General features: G+C 45.5%; 1 protein-coding gene across 2 annotated transcripts; it reads left to right on the top strand.

Moving 5' to 3' along the window:
• Positions 1-498: 498 nt before the first annotated feature.
• SIX2 (SIX homeobox 2) lies at positions 499-11,574 on the top strand (the record flags this gene model as incomplete). 2 transcript variants are annotated; one of them, XM_081312820.1, is made up of 2 exons in its annotated part: positions 499-1,067; positions 11,271-11,574. In XM_081312820.1, the coding sequence occupies exons 1-2, from the start codon at positions 508-510 to the stop codon at positions 11,572-11,574; spliced, it is 864 nt and encodes a 287-aa protein (XP_081168946.1). In that variant the 5' UTR covers positions 499-507. The 2 variants fall into 2 exon arrangements, with proteins under 2 accessions (XP_081168946.1, XP_081168947.1); XM_081312821.1 differs by having other exon boundaries at positions 499-1,073.
• Positions 11,575-12,750: the final 1,176 nt, after the last annotated feature.

Below are 12,750 nucleotides of genomic sequence, written 5' to 3'. Positions count from 1 at the left end.
CGCGCGCGAGCGAGAGAGGAACTTGCGAGCCCGGCCAGGGGGTGGGGAGAGTGAAAGTTCCACTCTTGCAAGTGCCGCTTCTCTCACACAATAGAGGCGCAAAGTTTGACGGTCGGAACTCGGGGACTTACAAACAAACTCGGAGCCCAAAGGTGGGGCGTCGGCGCGGGCGCTGCGTGGGAGCCTCCCTCGCGCGCGAAGCTTCTCCGGCTCCATGGGCGCCCCGGCCGGGACAGGGACAGCCGCGCTGACCTAGCCCCGGGGCTTTCGTTCGGAAGTCAGCAGTTGGAGCGCGCTGTGGTCGGCCGCTCCCTCGCGGAGCCCTTTCCCCATTGGCGCCGAGCGTCGCTGGCTCCCTCGCGCCCCCCGACCGCCTCCCCTTCGCCGTTCCCCCCCCAGGCGGTGCCTGCGGGGCACCGGGTCCGGACGGCTGCCCCCTTTCGGCCAGGGTAGATGCGATAAGAGGGCCGGCGGCGACGGCAGGAGGGCCTTCCCGGACGCGCCACCATGTCCATGCTGCCCACTTTTGGCTTCACGCAGGAGCAAGTGGCTTGCGTGTGCGAAGTGCTCCAGCAAGGGGGCAACATCGAGAGGCTGGGCCGCTTCCTCTGGTCGCTGCCGGCTTGCGAGCACCTTCACAAGAACGAGAGCGTCCTGAAGGCCAAGGCCGTGGTGGCTTTCCACCGAGGCAACTTCCGCGAGCTCTACAAGATCCTGGAGAGCCACCAGTTCTCGGCGCACAACCACCCCAAGCTGCAGCAGCTGTGGCTCAAGGCGCACTACATCGAGGCCGAGAAGCTGCGGGGGCGACCCCTAGGGGCAGTCGGCAAGTACCGGGTCCGCCGCAAGTTCCCCTTGCCCCGCTCGATCTGGGATGGCGAGGAGACCAGCTATTGCTTCAAGGAGAAAAGCCGGAGCGTCCTGCGGGAATGGTACGCCCATAACCCTTATCCGTCCCCCAGGGAGAAGCGGGAACTGGCCGAGGCCACCGGGCTCACCACCACCCAAGTCAGCAACTGGTTCAAAAACCGGAGGCAGCGGGACCGGGCGGCGGAGGCCAAAGAAAGGTACGAGTAAGTAGAGCCGTCCTCCCTTCCGCTTCCCCGCAGAAAGGGCTCTGCTTCGGGGACAGTCGGGAAGGGGTGTGCAAGGCTTACTTCGTTCCTGACCGAAATGCGCTTCATTGGCCCGGGAGTAAGCTTTCTTCCCTTCCGAACTAACCCCCGGAGGCTCGGGGCTGCGATTTAGGAAGGCATCCGCAGCCTGGGAAAAGTACAAAAGAAGGGGGAACACAAGGCTTCTCTGTCTGGACTGATTTTTTTTCTCCTTTCTTTTAAAAAAAAGTTTTGGAAAAGTTAGTCTAGGGAGGGGGATGCCTAAGGGAATCGGCTACCGCAGGGACCAGTTTGGTTTATTCGAGAGCAAAATCGGGCTGTGGCCAAGATAAATAACCCTGATTCGACTTGGATTCCAATCCACGTCTTCGGAAAAGTAGTTTAGTAGATATGGAAATTAAGTTTTCAATGAACGGGAGTGGAGTATTAGAAAGAACTTCCTTGAAGGGAAGCCAACTGGCATTTTTCCTTTTATCTGTGTCTCTAATTTTCTAGCCTAACATCACAAAAGACAAGAAACTGTCTAATTTGTGCCAGTTAAGGCTGCCTTTCCTTCTGCCAGCTCAGAATTAAAACCCATAGAGGTCAATGAACCTGCGCTGCGCTAAGGAGCTATAAAGAATGTAGCTTTTCAATTTTCATTTTAATTATAACAGTGGGTTTATAGTGAGAGAGAAAGCAATGCCCCAAAATCTAGAACTGAGAAACAAATGGATCACCATCAACCAAGATGTCACAAGCGCTGGTTTGTATGAAAAAACCCTTATTTAGCCAATGGCCAATACAATAAGCAAAAAACAAAACATGTTTTTAATATCTTTGTATCTACGTCTAAATAGTACTGAATGTGACTTCACTGTTGGTGTATGCACGCTGCTTTTAAAATGACCCAAAGAGATCTCCAGCTCTGAATGGAATACTGTATTCTACTCAGGAGGTATTTGTGAGTTGGGGGTGGGGAGGGGAGTGCCCTCCCCGCCTCCCCTTATACATTTTAATCCAGAGTGTTGAGCATAATTGAATAGCATCTGGGGTTCATTCCTAAATCTTCCACTGGCTTTTTTCAGTGACAAACTCCCTTGAGTTTTTCTTAGACGTCAGCTTAGTAGGCAGTGAGGTGTATATTTGAATAAGTGGTCAATGGATTTTATTTTTCTCGAACTCCATCCTTTAAAAACACACCCGCTTGCACACAGTTTCTTGAAAATAAATCCCAGGAGTTTCAGTACTGAGGCTTATCTATCCGGATGCAAGTTCCTTTCATTTCGTTAAGACTTGCTTCCGTGTCAATAGGAATGAGCTTCCAGACATTAGATCAAGTGGTAATGGGTCAAGACTCCCCAAAGTTATATAATATCAACACAAACAAGTTCTATTCATTTCTAAGAAACAATACAAGCCCTTCGTACAGTATTCAGGTATTGTAGGAAAACTATGTCTCCCTCCTGCCTTCCCGCGTGCCTTTCTTTTTCTATTTCTTTTCCTTTTTTTGCTGAACTTGCCCTTCTAATACAGCAATGCTAAAGCAAGGGCCTGGGATCTTCCACCGACAGGAACCCTAGCCTGGGCGATGGCTTTTAAGATTTTAAGACTGCAACCAGAATCACTGTTGCTTAGCCCTCTCTGAGTCTTTTGGTTTACTTTCAGTGTGCACCTAGCTGGTCCCAGACCTAAATTATCTTCTGGGAGATGATTTTGTCCAAAATTGTCCCTCAACGCTTGTTTGCTAGATTTGTTCTGGTCCAAGATCTAGTGCTTGGGATTGTGAGATTCTGCCAGAAAGAGAAAAAGACACCCCAGGCACCCCAAGATGTCCGTGAGGCGCCACATCTCCTGAAGGCAGTAGGAAGAACTCCTCTCCACAAATACTGCGGAACAGGGAGAGTTTTAGGCCGAAAAGTTAAGAGAGGGGGAAAAAACCTCACATAGTCCAACAAGCAACCTTCGTAATTGGATTAAGGAACTGTTGGATTAAAGAAGTCTGGATTATTCCAAACTTCGAAGGGGTCAAACAGAAGAGTTCGGAACAAGACAGCTTGCTATGCTGCGGGTTTCAAAGCGTCTTCGATGCCTGCCTAACTCAAGCCCTGGATGCTCTTATTGGAAAGCGTGTTCCCAATGAGAAAGATTTCTCTGAAGTTTTATTTCGGCCTGTTTCAGAAATAACTTATTTCATCTCGGTTAGACTTCTGAGTAAGAGCTGTGGCAGAAAGTCGGGCAAGGAAAGTTTCCAGAGTTGTGCCAGCTCATTTTGTGGGAGCAGCCCCTACTTCTTCTAATCGTGTGGTACTTGCAGCTGTTTTTTTTAGGGGTTGTCACGAGGACTACTGTTTTGGTAAACTCTGAATCTGTCTCTCCCTCTCCCTTCCCCTTCTCTCTCTGCCCTTTTTAGCTGAAATTGATTTGAAAATATTTTTAAAACTGATTTAGAAAACCAGGTGCAGGCAGGAAGAGAAAACTTTGCACAGTACCATCAGGCTGCATGAACTACTCCACAGCCAAAAGCGTGCTTTATGCATGTAAATAATTAGAGTTTGGAGGGTGGCCTTTTGATTTTCAGGAGGCCCGGTGGAATTAAGAAAGCCCTTCACACATCCAGAGAGGGGAAATGTCAATTCTTGTACAATAACCTCCCGGAAAAGAGATGAATTTGACCTAAAAGTATTCAAGTCCCTGGCTACTTTCATTCTTGGCACCCTCCTATTCAGTAACTAAAGGCAAAGATACTTTTCTAACGAGCCAAATATTGGTCGAAAACTCAGTACCAGCTCCCACCAACATCTGGGGCTAATAAAAATGCATTATCTGCTTAGTTGATAGTCTCTGTGCTGCAGTCCGCAGTTGCTGAGCACAAATCTAGGTGGTGGTGTTCTCCTGAGAAGGTGAGCTGCAGTACTGAGTTGGACAGCTGGACAAATATGTAAAAGTAGGTGGGGGAGGGGGGAGTCACTTATCCAAACAGATAGCACCACATTCCCAGAAAAGAGGCATGATCTTGGGAAGTGACACTGATAGAAAATTAAAATAGAGTCCTAACTAAAAGCCACCATTGAACACCAGCCAATCCTGCACATTTTAGAAAAGAGGGTTGTAAAATTTAAGATGCAGTTGCTGAAACACACAAGCAACCACCAGGTCGACTTTCATTACAGCTGATGGGCTTTGCATCCAAATGTGTTAGATTAGAATGTCAAAGGTTTGTGGGGCCTTGCGTGCTTCTTGGGAAGGATTTTACTCTTGAAGAAAAACACACAAGCATGGAGGGCAAGCACTTCCCTGAGTGGCCAAACGTGGACCACCAGAGTGATGGGGGAGGAATCGCAGGTGGCTGCCGGGGTTCAGAGACAGGAAAGGTTTCTGTTTGCAAGCAGCAAAGCTGGTTCACCCCCAACCTCTGCAGATTTCAACCCCAATGTCTTTTCCTGGATGCAGGGCAAAAATGACTTGACCAGAAGCATCAGGCGAGGATTCCTATCTTCTGCGACCCAGGAGAGCAGAGGCTTCTTCAGGGCAATTGCTTCCTAGCCACTTTGGTTATGTGGGTGCAGAAACTTGAAGTTAGAGATCTCAAAAACTGGAAATATGGGGGGGGGAGGGAGGGAGGGAGGGAGAGGGAGAAGGCATTGCTTTTAGTCGATGGCCCTGGCAACGGATCCAGGGATCCCGGAGGTGTTGTGCCATTGGACTCCCTATTCCCAAATCTGGAACTTTGAAAGGAGGTCGCGCTGGGTAGGGTTAGCGGGGGGGCATAAAGAACTTCTTGATCCGAAAGCCAATTTTAAAGGAAGAAGTTAGACTGGATCGGATTCGAGGCACTAGGATCAAACTCACGCCAGCCATTTCCCTAGATGGACTTGGGCTGCCTGTTTTCTGGGTGAAGGAGGAGGGCTGCCCTGGTCTTGGTGAGACAGCATCTTTAACTCCTATGAGCCCCAACCGGAGGACAGTAACGCAGGCGCACAGGTTGCCTATCCAAAAGGTAGAGAATATGGTGCTTTTCCCAGTAGGCGCCAATTCACCGCCTTGACTCCTCAAAGCAGGCTGGTCCCTAACAAAATGGTATCTGTTTTTGAGGGGGACACGGGCATCAACCCAAAGTCCCGCTGCCTTCCCTGGACCAGAGAGGTTCCTTTCATCTGACTAAGGGCGGTGGGGAAGTGTCCTATAATTAATTAATAAAAATTCTCATAGTACTAGTGGTACTGCTACCTAGAATTTACTTGCAGGATAGTTCACAAGAGAGCCTTAGCCAATAGCTAAGATTAGAGGGATATTGTGGTCTCATGGCAGGAGACCACAAAATGTGGCACTGGGGCTGCAACCTCCGAAGATTTTTTTTTTTTAAAAAAAAAAAAGAAAGACTAGGGCAAAACCTAGGACGCAGGTTTCTTTACTTTTAGATTTAATTAAAATGAAAAATATTTGGTGTGCTTCGTCTCTGGCCATGTGAGTAATTTTCCTTACCACCTACCCCACCTCTCCGCCCCATTTTTGTTATGTAAGTATTAACTTTAGTAACACAATCTTTGGAGGTCAGGAGTGGGGAGGAAGATATGCACCCGAGGTTTCCTGGGGTCTTGGACAGAAAATAGGGGTACAGTATTGGAAGGCGCATTTAATGGGAATTCCCCCCCCCTCTGTTTAATCAAAGAATTTGAGACTTTTCAGCCCTATTTGAAACACTTCCTAAAACTCCGATTATTTGTACCCGGCCTTTCTGTGTTCATCAGAATGTTCTCCCTGTCGCATGGGAATAAGAAAGTCTGTGGGGACAGTCTTATAACAATCACAGAATATAATAATAATAATACTTATTATTTATGTGTCGCCAGACATTCAGCGACTATTCTCTTAAGAGCAAGCTCTCCTGAAAGTGTTGGCCTTCACTTTTGAGTAAATATGCCACAAGATCCACATCAAATGGTCAATCACAGCTTTTTCTTCTTAATATTAAGTGCAGTCAACTTTGAGGTTCTTGTTTTCGTTATGACGACTATATAACACGCTGACCTAAACTGTGCATCAGGCTGGATCGGGCTCCCTTTCTTAGCCACCTTATACAGTAAGTGATTTGGATTTGAATCCAATTAATTTTATGAATATCGATAAATCCTGTTCTTATATATTTTTTTTAAAAAAGGGTTCTTTGGGGTTTAAAGCGAATTATAAAGCGTTATGTTCAAGTACACATAATGTCAGGAACCAGCATGTCTTTAAAATGATATGCAATGGGGTATTTTCGAACTTGGGAACGCTCCTCTGTCTCTGAGGCAGCGTCTTCGTGGGTTGGGGAAAGCGTTTCAGATAAGACGAGGGGGTCGGCATACCCAGGAACCACCGTCAGCCCCCTTTGAGGTCAACCGCTATACAGTTGACCTCCAAGGGGCTGAATTTTGCCATCTCCTTTTTTGTTGTTCAAAATCAGCCTCAGTCAGCTCAACGGCCGAAATTACCTTCAAAATCTGAAGCAAATTTTCCAAGAAGGAAGCCTCGCCTAGAGGGAGTTCATCAGTATCTTATGAACTGGAGCGGGAAGGCTATTCCGAAAAGGCGTTTGTTTTGGGGGTCTTTTCTAGCGGATTTTAAGTTCGGACCAGTAGGCTTTCTAAGAAGCTGCCCATTATTGGCTGGAACTAATGATTTCCAGCTGAACCGAAAAGTTTCAGTAGCTGTGTGTTTATCCCTCCTTTCCTCCCACTTTGTTTTGATTTTTTCCCCCCTCCGGTTCTAAAGACATCCTGCTTTGCTTTTTTTCAGAGGCTTGTGCCACCTGAAATATTCAGTGTTTTATGGGGGTGGAAGCTTTAGTCCTGAGAGTTGGCTTGATCGGAGGTATAGCAGATCTAGTAAAGAGAATCTGTTTGTTTCATGCAGTTGTCGCCTATCTAAAACTCGAGTCCTACAAAACTACAAAGCTTCTAAGAAGACCAAATTCAGACACGCTCTGATCCCATCCAGTGAATCAATCCTATCTTAGCCGCCTAACGTGTTTTGGGAGCCAGACAACCTGATGTGTTTGCGACTTAATGTATGGGGTGAACCCAGCAAATGGATTTGATTCAGTAAACCATGGCTAACTACAAGGGAGCCACTTGGAGGAACGCAACCTTTAGCTGCAGTCTGCCTACACTCGCGTTAAAGGGCACTATTCGGTGGGGGGGGTGTTCTTTGAGCAAAGCGACCTAGAACTGGATTGTTTCTCTACAATATATTTCTTTTTGACGTAGTACCGTAGCTTGGTTGGGAACCGCTGATGTTCGGATACAAAAACTGGACCTCGCTGGGCCTCTTATACCTTGGAATGCGCTTTTAAACAATTGCGGAGCTAAATCTAAGAAGAAATCCCCTCCGCGCCGCCTCTCTGAAAACTTGGGAGTCCTCCGGAGCAATCGCCAAAGAGATGGCGACTTCCCTTCAAGGGGTGCATCAGGGCGCATTCCCTCCCCGATTTCCTCCTCGCCTTGATTTGCCCGCCTTGGTAAAAGAAAGAAGCTGTTTTCTTTTGCCACACTCTCTCCTAGGTCAGCCGCAAATTGTTTACAAGACCCAAGACGTCCCCAAAAAGGGCCCGAAGAGCTGCAGGCACAAGTTCTGTAAACCCGATTTTTATTCCTTTCCTCCGAAAATTTTACCCCGTTCTTCCGCATTTTTCGTCAAAATTACAGCTAGAATGGGCAGCAAATCACATTTCCCATATTGCTATCCTCCATTACCAACTTAAAGCCGAAAACTGTCGGCGTCTTGGGGTTGTTTCAAAGAAAACATATCTAGGGAAAGTGGCAAGTTTGGCGTTTATTTGCAGTTCAGGCCTTTCCAAAACGCCTGAAAAAGCTACTTCTTCAGACTCCGTATCGAGCATCGGCGTCAGAGGCCGCCGCAAGCTTGGAAGAACTGGAAGAAGCGAAGGGACGAATTACGGAAGTTGACGTGAGTCCGTCTCCAGCACGGCTTCAGGACCGGGCATTCATTCTTTGAAATGAGCATGCGCGAAGGATGCCATGCCGGAAATTAGCGTGGAAACAACACTTTCCATTTAAGTGGCGTTAGGGAGTGGTGCAGATCATCATAAATAACCGTGAAAGTTAACCTTATGAGGGGCTAATACAAAGAGTTATAATTATTCCTTGCAACGGCCTGCTCCATGTCTTTGAATAAGGCAAATTAACTCCGTGGCATCTTAATTACCTAATGTTCCCCAGCAGCGTTAGAGCCCTGCTCCTAGAACTATGCTATCTCAGAGATTAATGTATTATACAAATGCCCCTAGGTCTGGGAGTGACTGCCAAGCTAATGAAATCTGAACCATTCTGTTCAAGTTGGGTGTGAATCACTGATGATTATCATTGCTTTTTTATTTCTCATTTTCAATCCCTTTGGTAGAGTTGTGAATATGATCTATGACTCCCAGGGTAAATGCAGGTAGTCCTCGACTTACACCAAAACTGCGCCCAAAATTTCTATTGTTAAGTGAGATATTTGTTAAGTGGGTTTTGACGCATTTTATGACTTCCCTTCCCTCAGTTGTTAAGTGAATCACTGCAGTTGCTAAGTTAGTAACCTGAAGTGAATCTGACTTCCCTGTTGACTGCTTGCCAGAAGGTTGCAAAAGATGATAACATGACCTTAGGACACAGATATGAACCAGTTGCCAAACATCTGAATTTTGATCACATGATCATGGGGATGCTGCAAAGGTCATAACTGAAAAATGGTCATAAGTCACTTTTTTCAGTGCTGTTGTAACTTTGAATGGCCAGAAAAGGAACTGCTGTAAGTCAAAGATTATCTGTATTCTCAGTGGTACAGGTAGTCCTTTACCTATGACCACAACTGAGCCCAAAATTTCTGTTGCTAAGTGTAAAGTGAGTTTTACCCCATTTTATGAACCTATCTTGCCACAGTTGTTAAGTGAATCACTGCAGTTGTTAATAACATGGTTGTTAAGTGAATCTGGTTTCCCCATTGACTTTACTTATCAGAAGGTGATCACATGACCCTGGGACATTGCAACCATCATAAAAACAAGTCAATTATCAAGTATCTGAGTTTTGATCATGTGACCATGAGGATGCTGCAATGGTCCTAAGTATGAAAAAAGGTCATACAGTAAGTCACATTTTTCAGTGCCATTGTATCTTTGAATGGTCACTAAACAAACTGTTGTAAGTTGAGGACTACACTTTCAGGTCACTGTTCACAAGATCCCAGAGCCATCTTGGCCTAGTTGTGTCTTCATTTTTATTGGGGATTTTAGTGAGAATTACATATCTCCCTGCTGCATTTAATTTCCTGTTTATGTCCTGTGGTGGGGAATGCCCCCTTCTCTCCAATAATTGGTGATGGCCCACCACAGCCATTTTGTCGTGGGCCACTGGACTGCCTGCCCACTTCTGAATGTCCTTCTCCACATGAACCAGTGAAAAACAGTAGCTTTATTAACAAATGCATTGGTAGATTGGTGAAAGGATGGCCTTTTCTCTTTTTGTCAGGATCACTTATGGCAAGCCTTTTTTTGTTTTTTAAAAGACCCAGGTAAATGGACAACAGTTCTGCCAGTTTCCCCTGGTAGCCAAGTAATAGGGAATGTTTTATTTTATCCCTCACCCATGGGTATACATGCTGGATTGAGTGTGAGGGAAAGTTAAGGGAGAGGCTCAAAGTCTATCAGTGGAAGCCATATGTCCTCAAAGACCCACTCTTGGAGAGGAAAGTGTCAGGCATTCACTTGTCTGGCAGATGGGGGGGGGACAGGGGATTCACAAACCATGGTCCATGGTAGCCATCATGCAAATAAAGCACTTGGCTGTCATGTCTGCCAAAGCTGAAGAACAAGATTTATATCTAGACAGCAATATCTAAAGCCAGCTTAATTTCCCAAGAGTTTCAGCATGAGAGGCAAGCAGCTTATGGGTGCTGTGCCAAACAGACCTTAAGTTCAAGGAAATGCAGAGCCTTGGCTGCTATATAGACATATGTCTATTGAAATAAAAACAACATTAATCTTTTTAGGAGACTGTTTATTATTTAGGTTTGGTAGGCTAGTTTCATAATAATTCTTTAAACATAGTTACACCTAACAAATGATGACTGGGTTCACACACACACACACTAATAAGGCATACCGAGATTTGTTTGGCTTTGGCTTAGCATGTTGAGTGAAATGAGCCATGGCTTATAAACCATGTTATGTGGATTAGAATTGTATGTGAACTTATTATTTATGGCATGTTTAACAAAGGAAAATTAGAATGAAGATGGTATAAAGTGAAATATAAGTCCACTGCCAGCCTAATTTATACCTAGCAACAATAAATAACGTAATTTATTTGTTCTGGCTGTGTGAATCTTAACGTTTGTGATGTTAAAGTATATTTCATATGGTTTAGTTATTCTGTGTAGTTTGGTTAACACCACAATAATCTGGCACAGTATATAAACCTAGCTATGGCAGAGCTTAGCTTCTCCAGCCCTCCACTATAGTTCCCATCATTTACAGCTGATGCAAATTCTACAATTTCCATCATGCTGCTGATTCTACCTAGCATTTTTTGAATGCTTAGTGATTTATGGGAAATTTAATCTACAAACTTTCCTATTTAGCCTATATCCCATACTGTATCCTATTGACTTAATTTGGGATAAAGCATTTAAAGATATATGCCTCCACAAAAAGAAGGTGGCAATAATTTGTACCTGAAACATTATATTCTCCATGGCTCCTGCAATAGAGACAACCATGACAATTGGAGCCCCTATCTTTCTGCTCCCTCTTTTTAAAAAAACAAAACAAAACTCACATATTTAAGTTGAAGCAAACAAAAATGTTCTACAAAATGAAAATATTCTTGTCCAGAAATCACTTTGGAAGATTTGTTTTTTTAAAAGTAGACTATTTCAGTGCTATACCCAGGTGGGGTAGGGGGAAAAGAGCCATACTTGGCTTCAGGCTGACCGGTGATTTATATTCTGTTCCTCTAATATGCTGTCCATGAGGAAATGGTATCCCCTCCCCCCCACGCACACAACATAATATTTCAGTACCTTGTACTTTTATTAAGGGTGCGGATGAGGGAGGGGTGTTACGTTGTGTCCTTTTGCAATCTGATTTTTTTTCTCTCTCCCTCTTGTTCTTTCTCCCATCCCCCTGCCTTTTAGGGAGAACAATGAAAATTCCAGTTCCAATGGCCACAATCCTCTTTCCTCCTCCCTCAACGGCAATAAGACAGTTTTGGGCAGTTCCGAAGACGAGAAAACACCCTCCGGCACCCCGGATCATTCCTCCTCCAGCCCTGCCTTACTTCTCAATTCAAACCCGGGCTTACAACCGCTCCACAGCTTGGGCCATCCTCAGGGTCCTAGCGCCATTCCAGTTCCCAGCGCAGACCCTCTGCATCATCACAGTTTGCAAGACTCCATCCTCAACTCCATGTCTTCAAATCTGGTCGATCTGGGGTCTTAAAAATATTCCCCGAACCTACCATGCTCCCTGTACCCAGGCTCTCTTCATCTGGGTTGTCCTCTTCTTTTCCCCCCCCCCACTTAATTCCTCTGTTCCACAAACCAAGGATCTGAAACCTTAGAAGGATCTATAAAAATTGATCCGTTGTTTCACTTTGGATCAATTGCCGAGCAGCTGACTGTTACTTTATCTGGAGCATACTGTAAATTCAAAGACATTGAAAGCTGCCCAATGACTTAAATCTTAAGAGGATGTGGTGAAACTCACTGCAGAAAAGTGGAGGACATTACTGTAGGAAGAAGGAAGGGATGGGGGGGATGGGGGGGAGGTTGGTGTAAAAGCTGTTGCTTTGACAGAATGAAGGCCGGGAGTCTCAGCCCACACAACCTCTTGTACAAGATCTGAACCCACATTTGGATTTCAACTTCTTCTTAACATGCCTCTGTAAATGTGCCTCAACCTGATCTGCAGGGATCAGTTCATGAAGCTGTTGAGAACTGAAGAGCTGAGGCCGAAGCTCCATCAATTCCAACAGGATATTGGGAACCCTAACCCCTATGGCTGCCCGCACCACCGACTGGCATCCCATGCTATACTGCTTCTAAATCTGGAGGCTCTAGTAACTGGGCAACACAGATAGTTTTATCTGCCGTGAATCTGTCAAATCCATTTTTATTTTATTTTTATTTTTTTGCTTGTGGCAGCCATCACTTGCCCATGTAATCGCAGAAGTGTTGATGAAAGACTCTTGTCTAAGGCAGATCTGGCTCTTCAGATTTTTACTTCTTCCCAGCCAGGATGAGTGCAGGCTGCTGGGAATTCTAGTTCAATGACATCTGGAGGGAGGCCACGGAGAGGCCGAGGCCGTGCTACTTTCATCAGATGCAGAGGCTGATTGACAAGTTGATGGTTCCATCAGGCTTCCAGCGTACTGCAGTTGGAAATAAGGAAGCCTTTGGGACTCTTCTGCAAAGAATGGGATTATTTGCTTACTTCGGGGATCAGAGTGATAGGGCCAATCTCTTTCCTTTTTGGAGAATTCATCTAGCTTGTGAACAGCAGTTTATGAAATACTTTTTCTTGTAGGACAGAATCAAAGGGCCTAGTAGAGAAAAAGGGAGAGTATAATATGGTGTAGTGATTAGAGTAGAGGACTAAGACACTTGGGAGAGTCAA

This window comes from Vipera berus (assembly GCF_964194415.1).
Source record: "Vipera berus genome assembly, chromosome: 1".
In the NCBI taxonomy this organism is placed as follows: Eukaryota; Metazoa; Chordata; class Lepidosauria; order Squamata; family Viperidae; genus Vipera; species Vipera berus.
The sequence above is the reverse complement of the archived record's forward strand: the minus strand, read 5'-3'. Positions and strand labels throughout refer to the sequence as shown.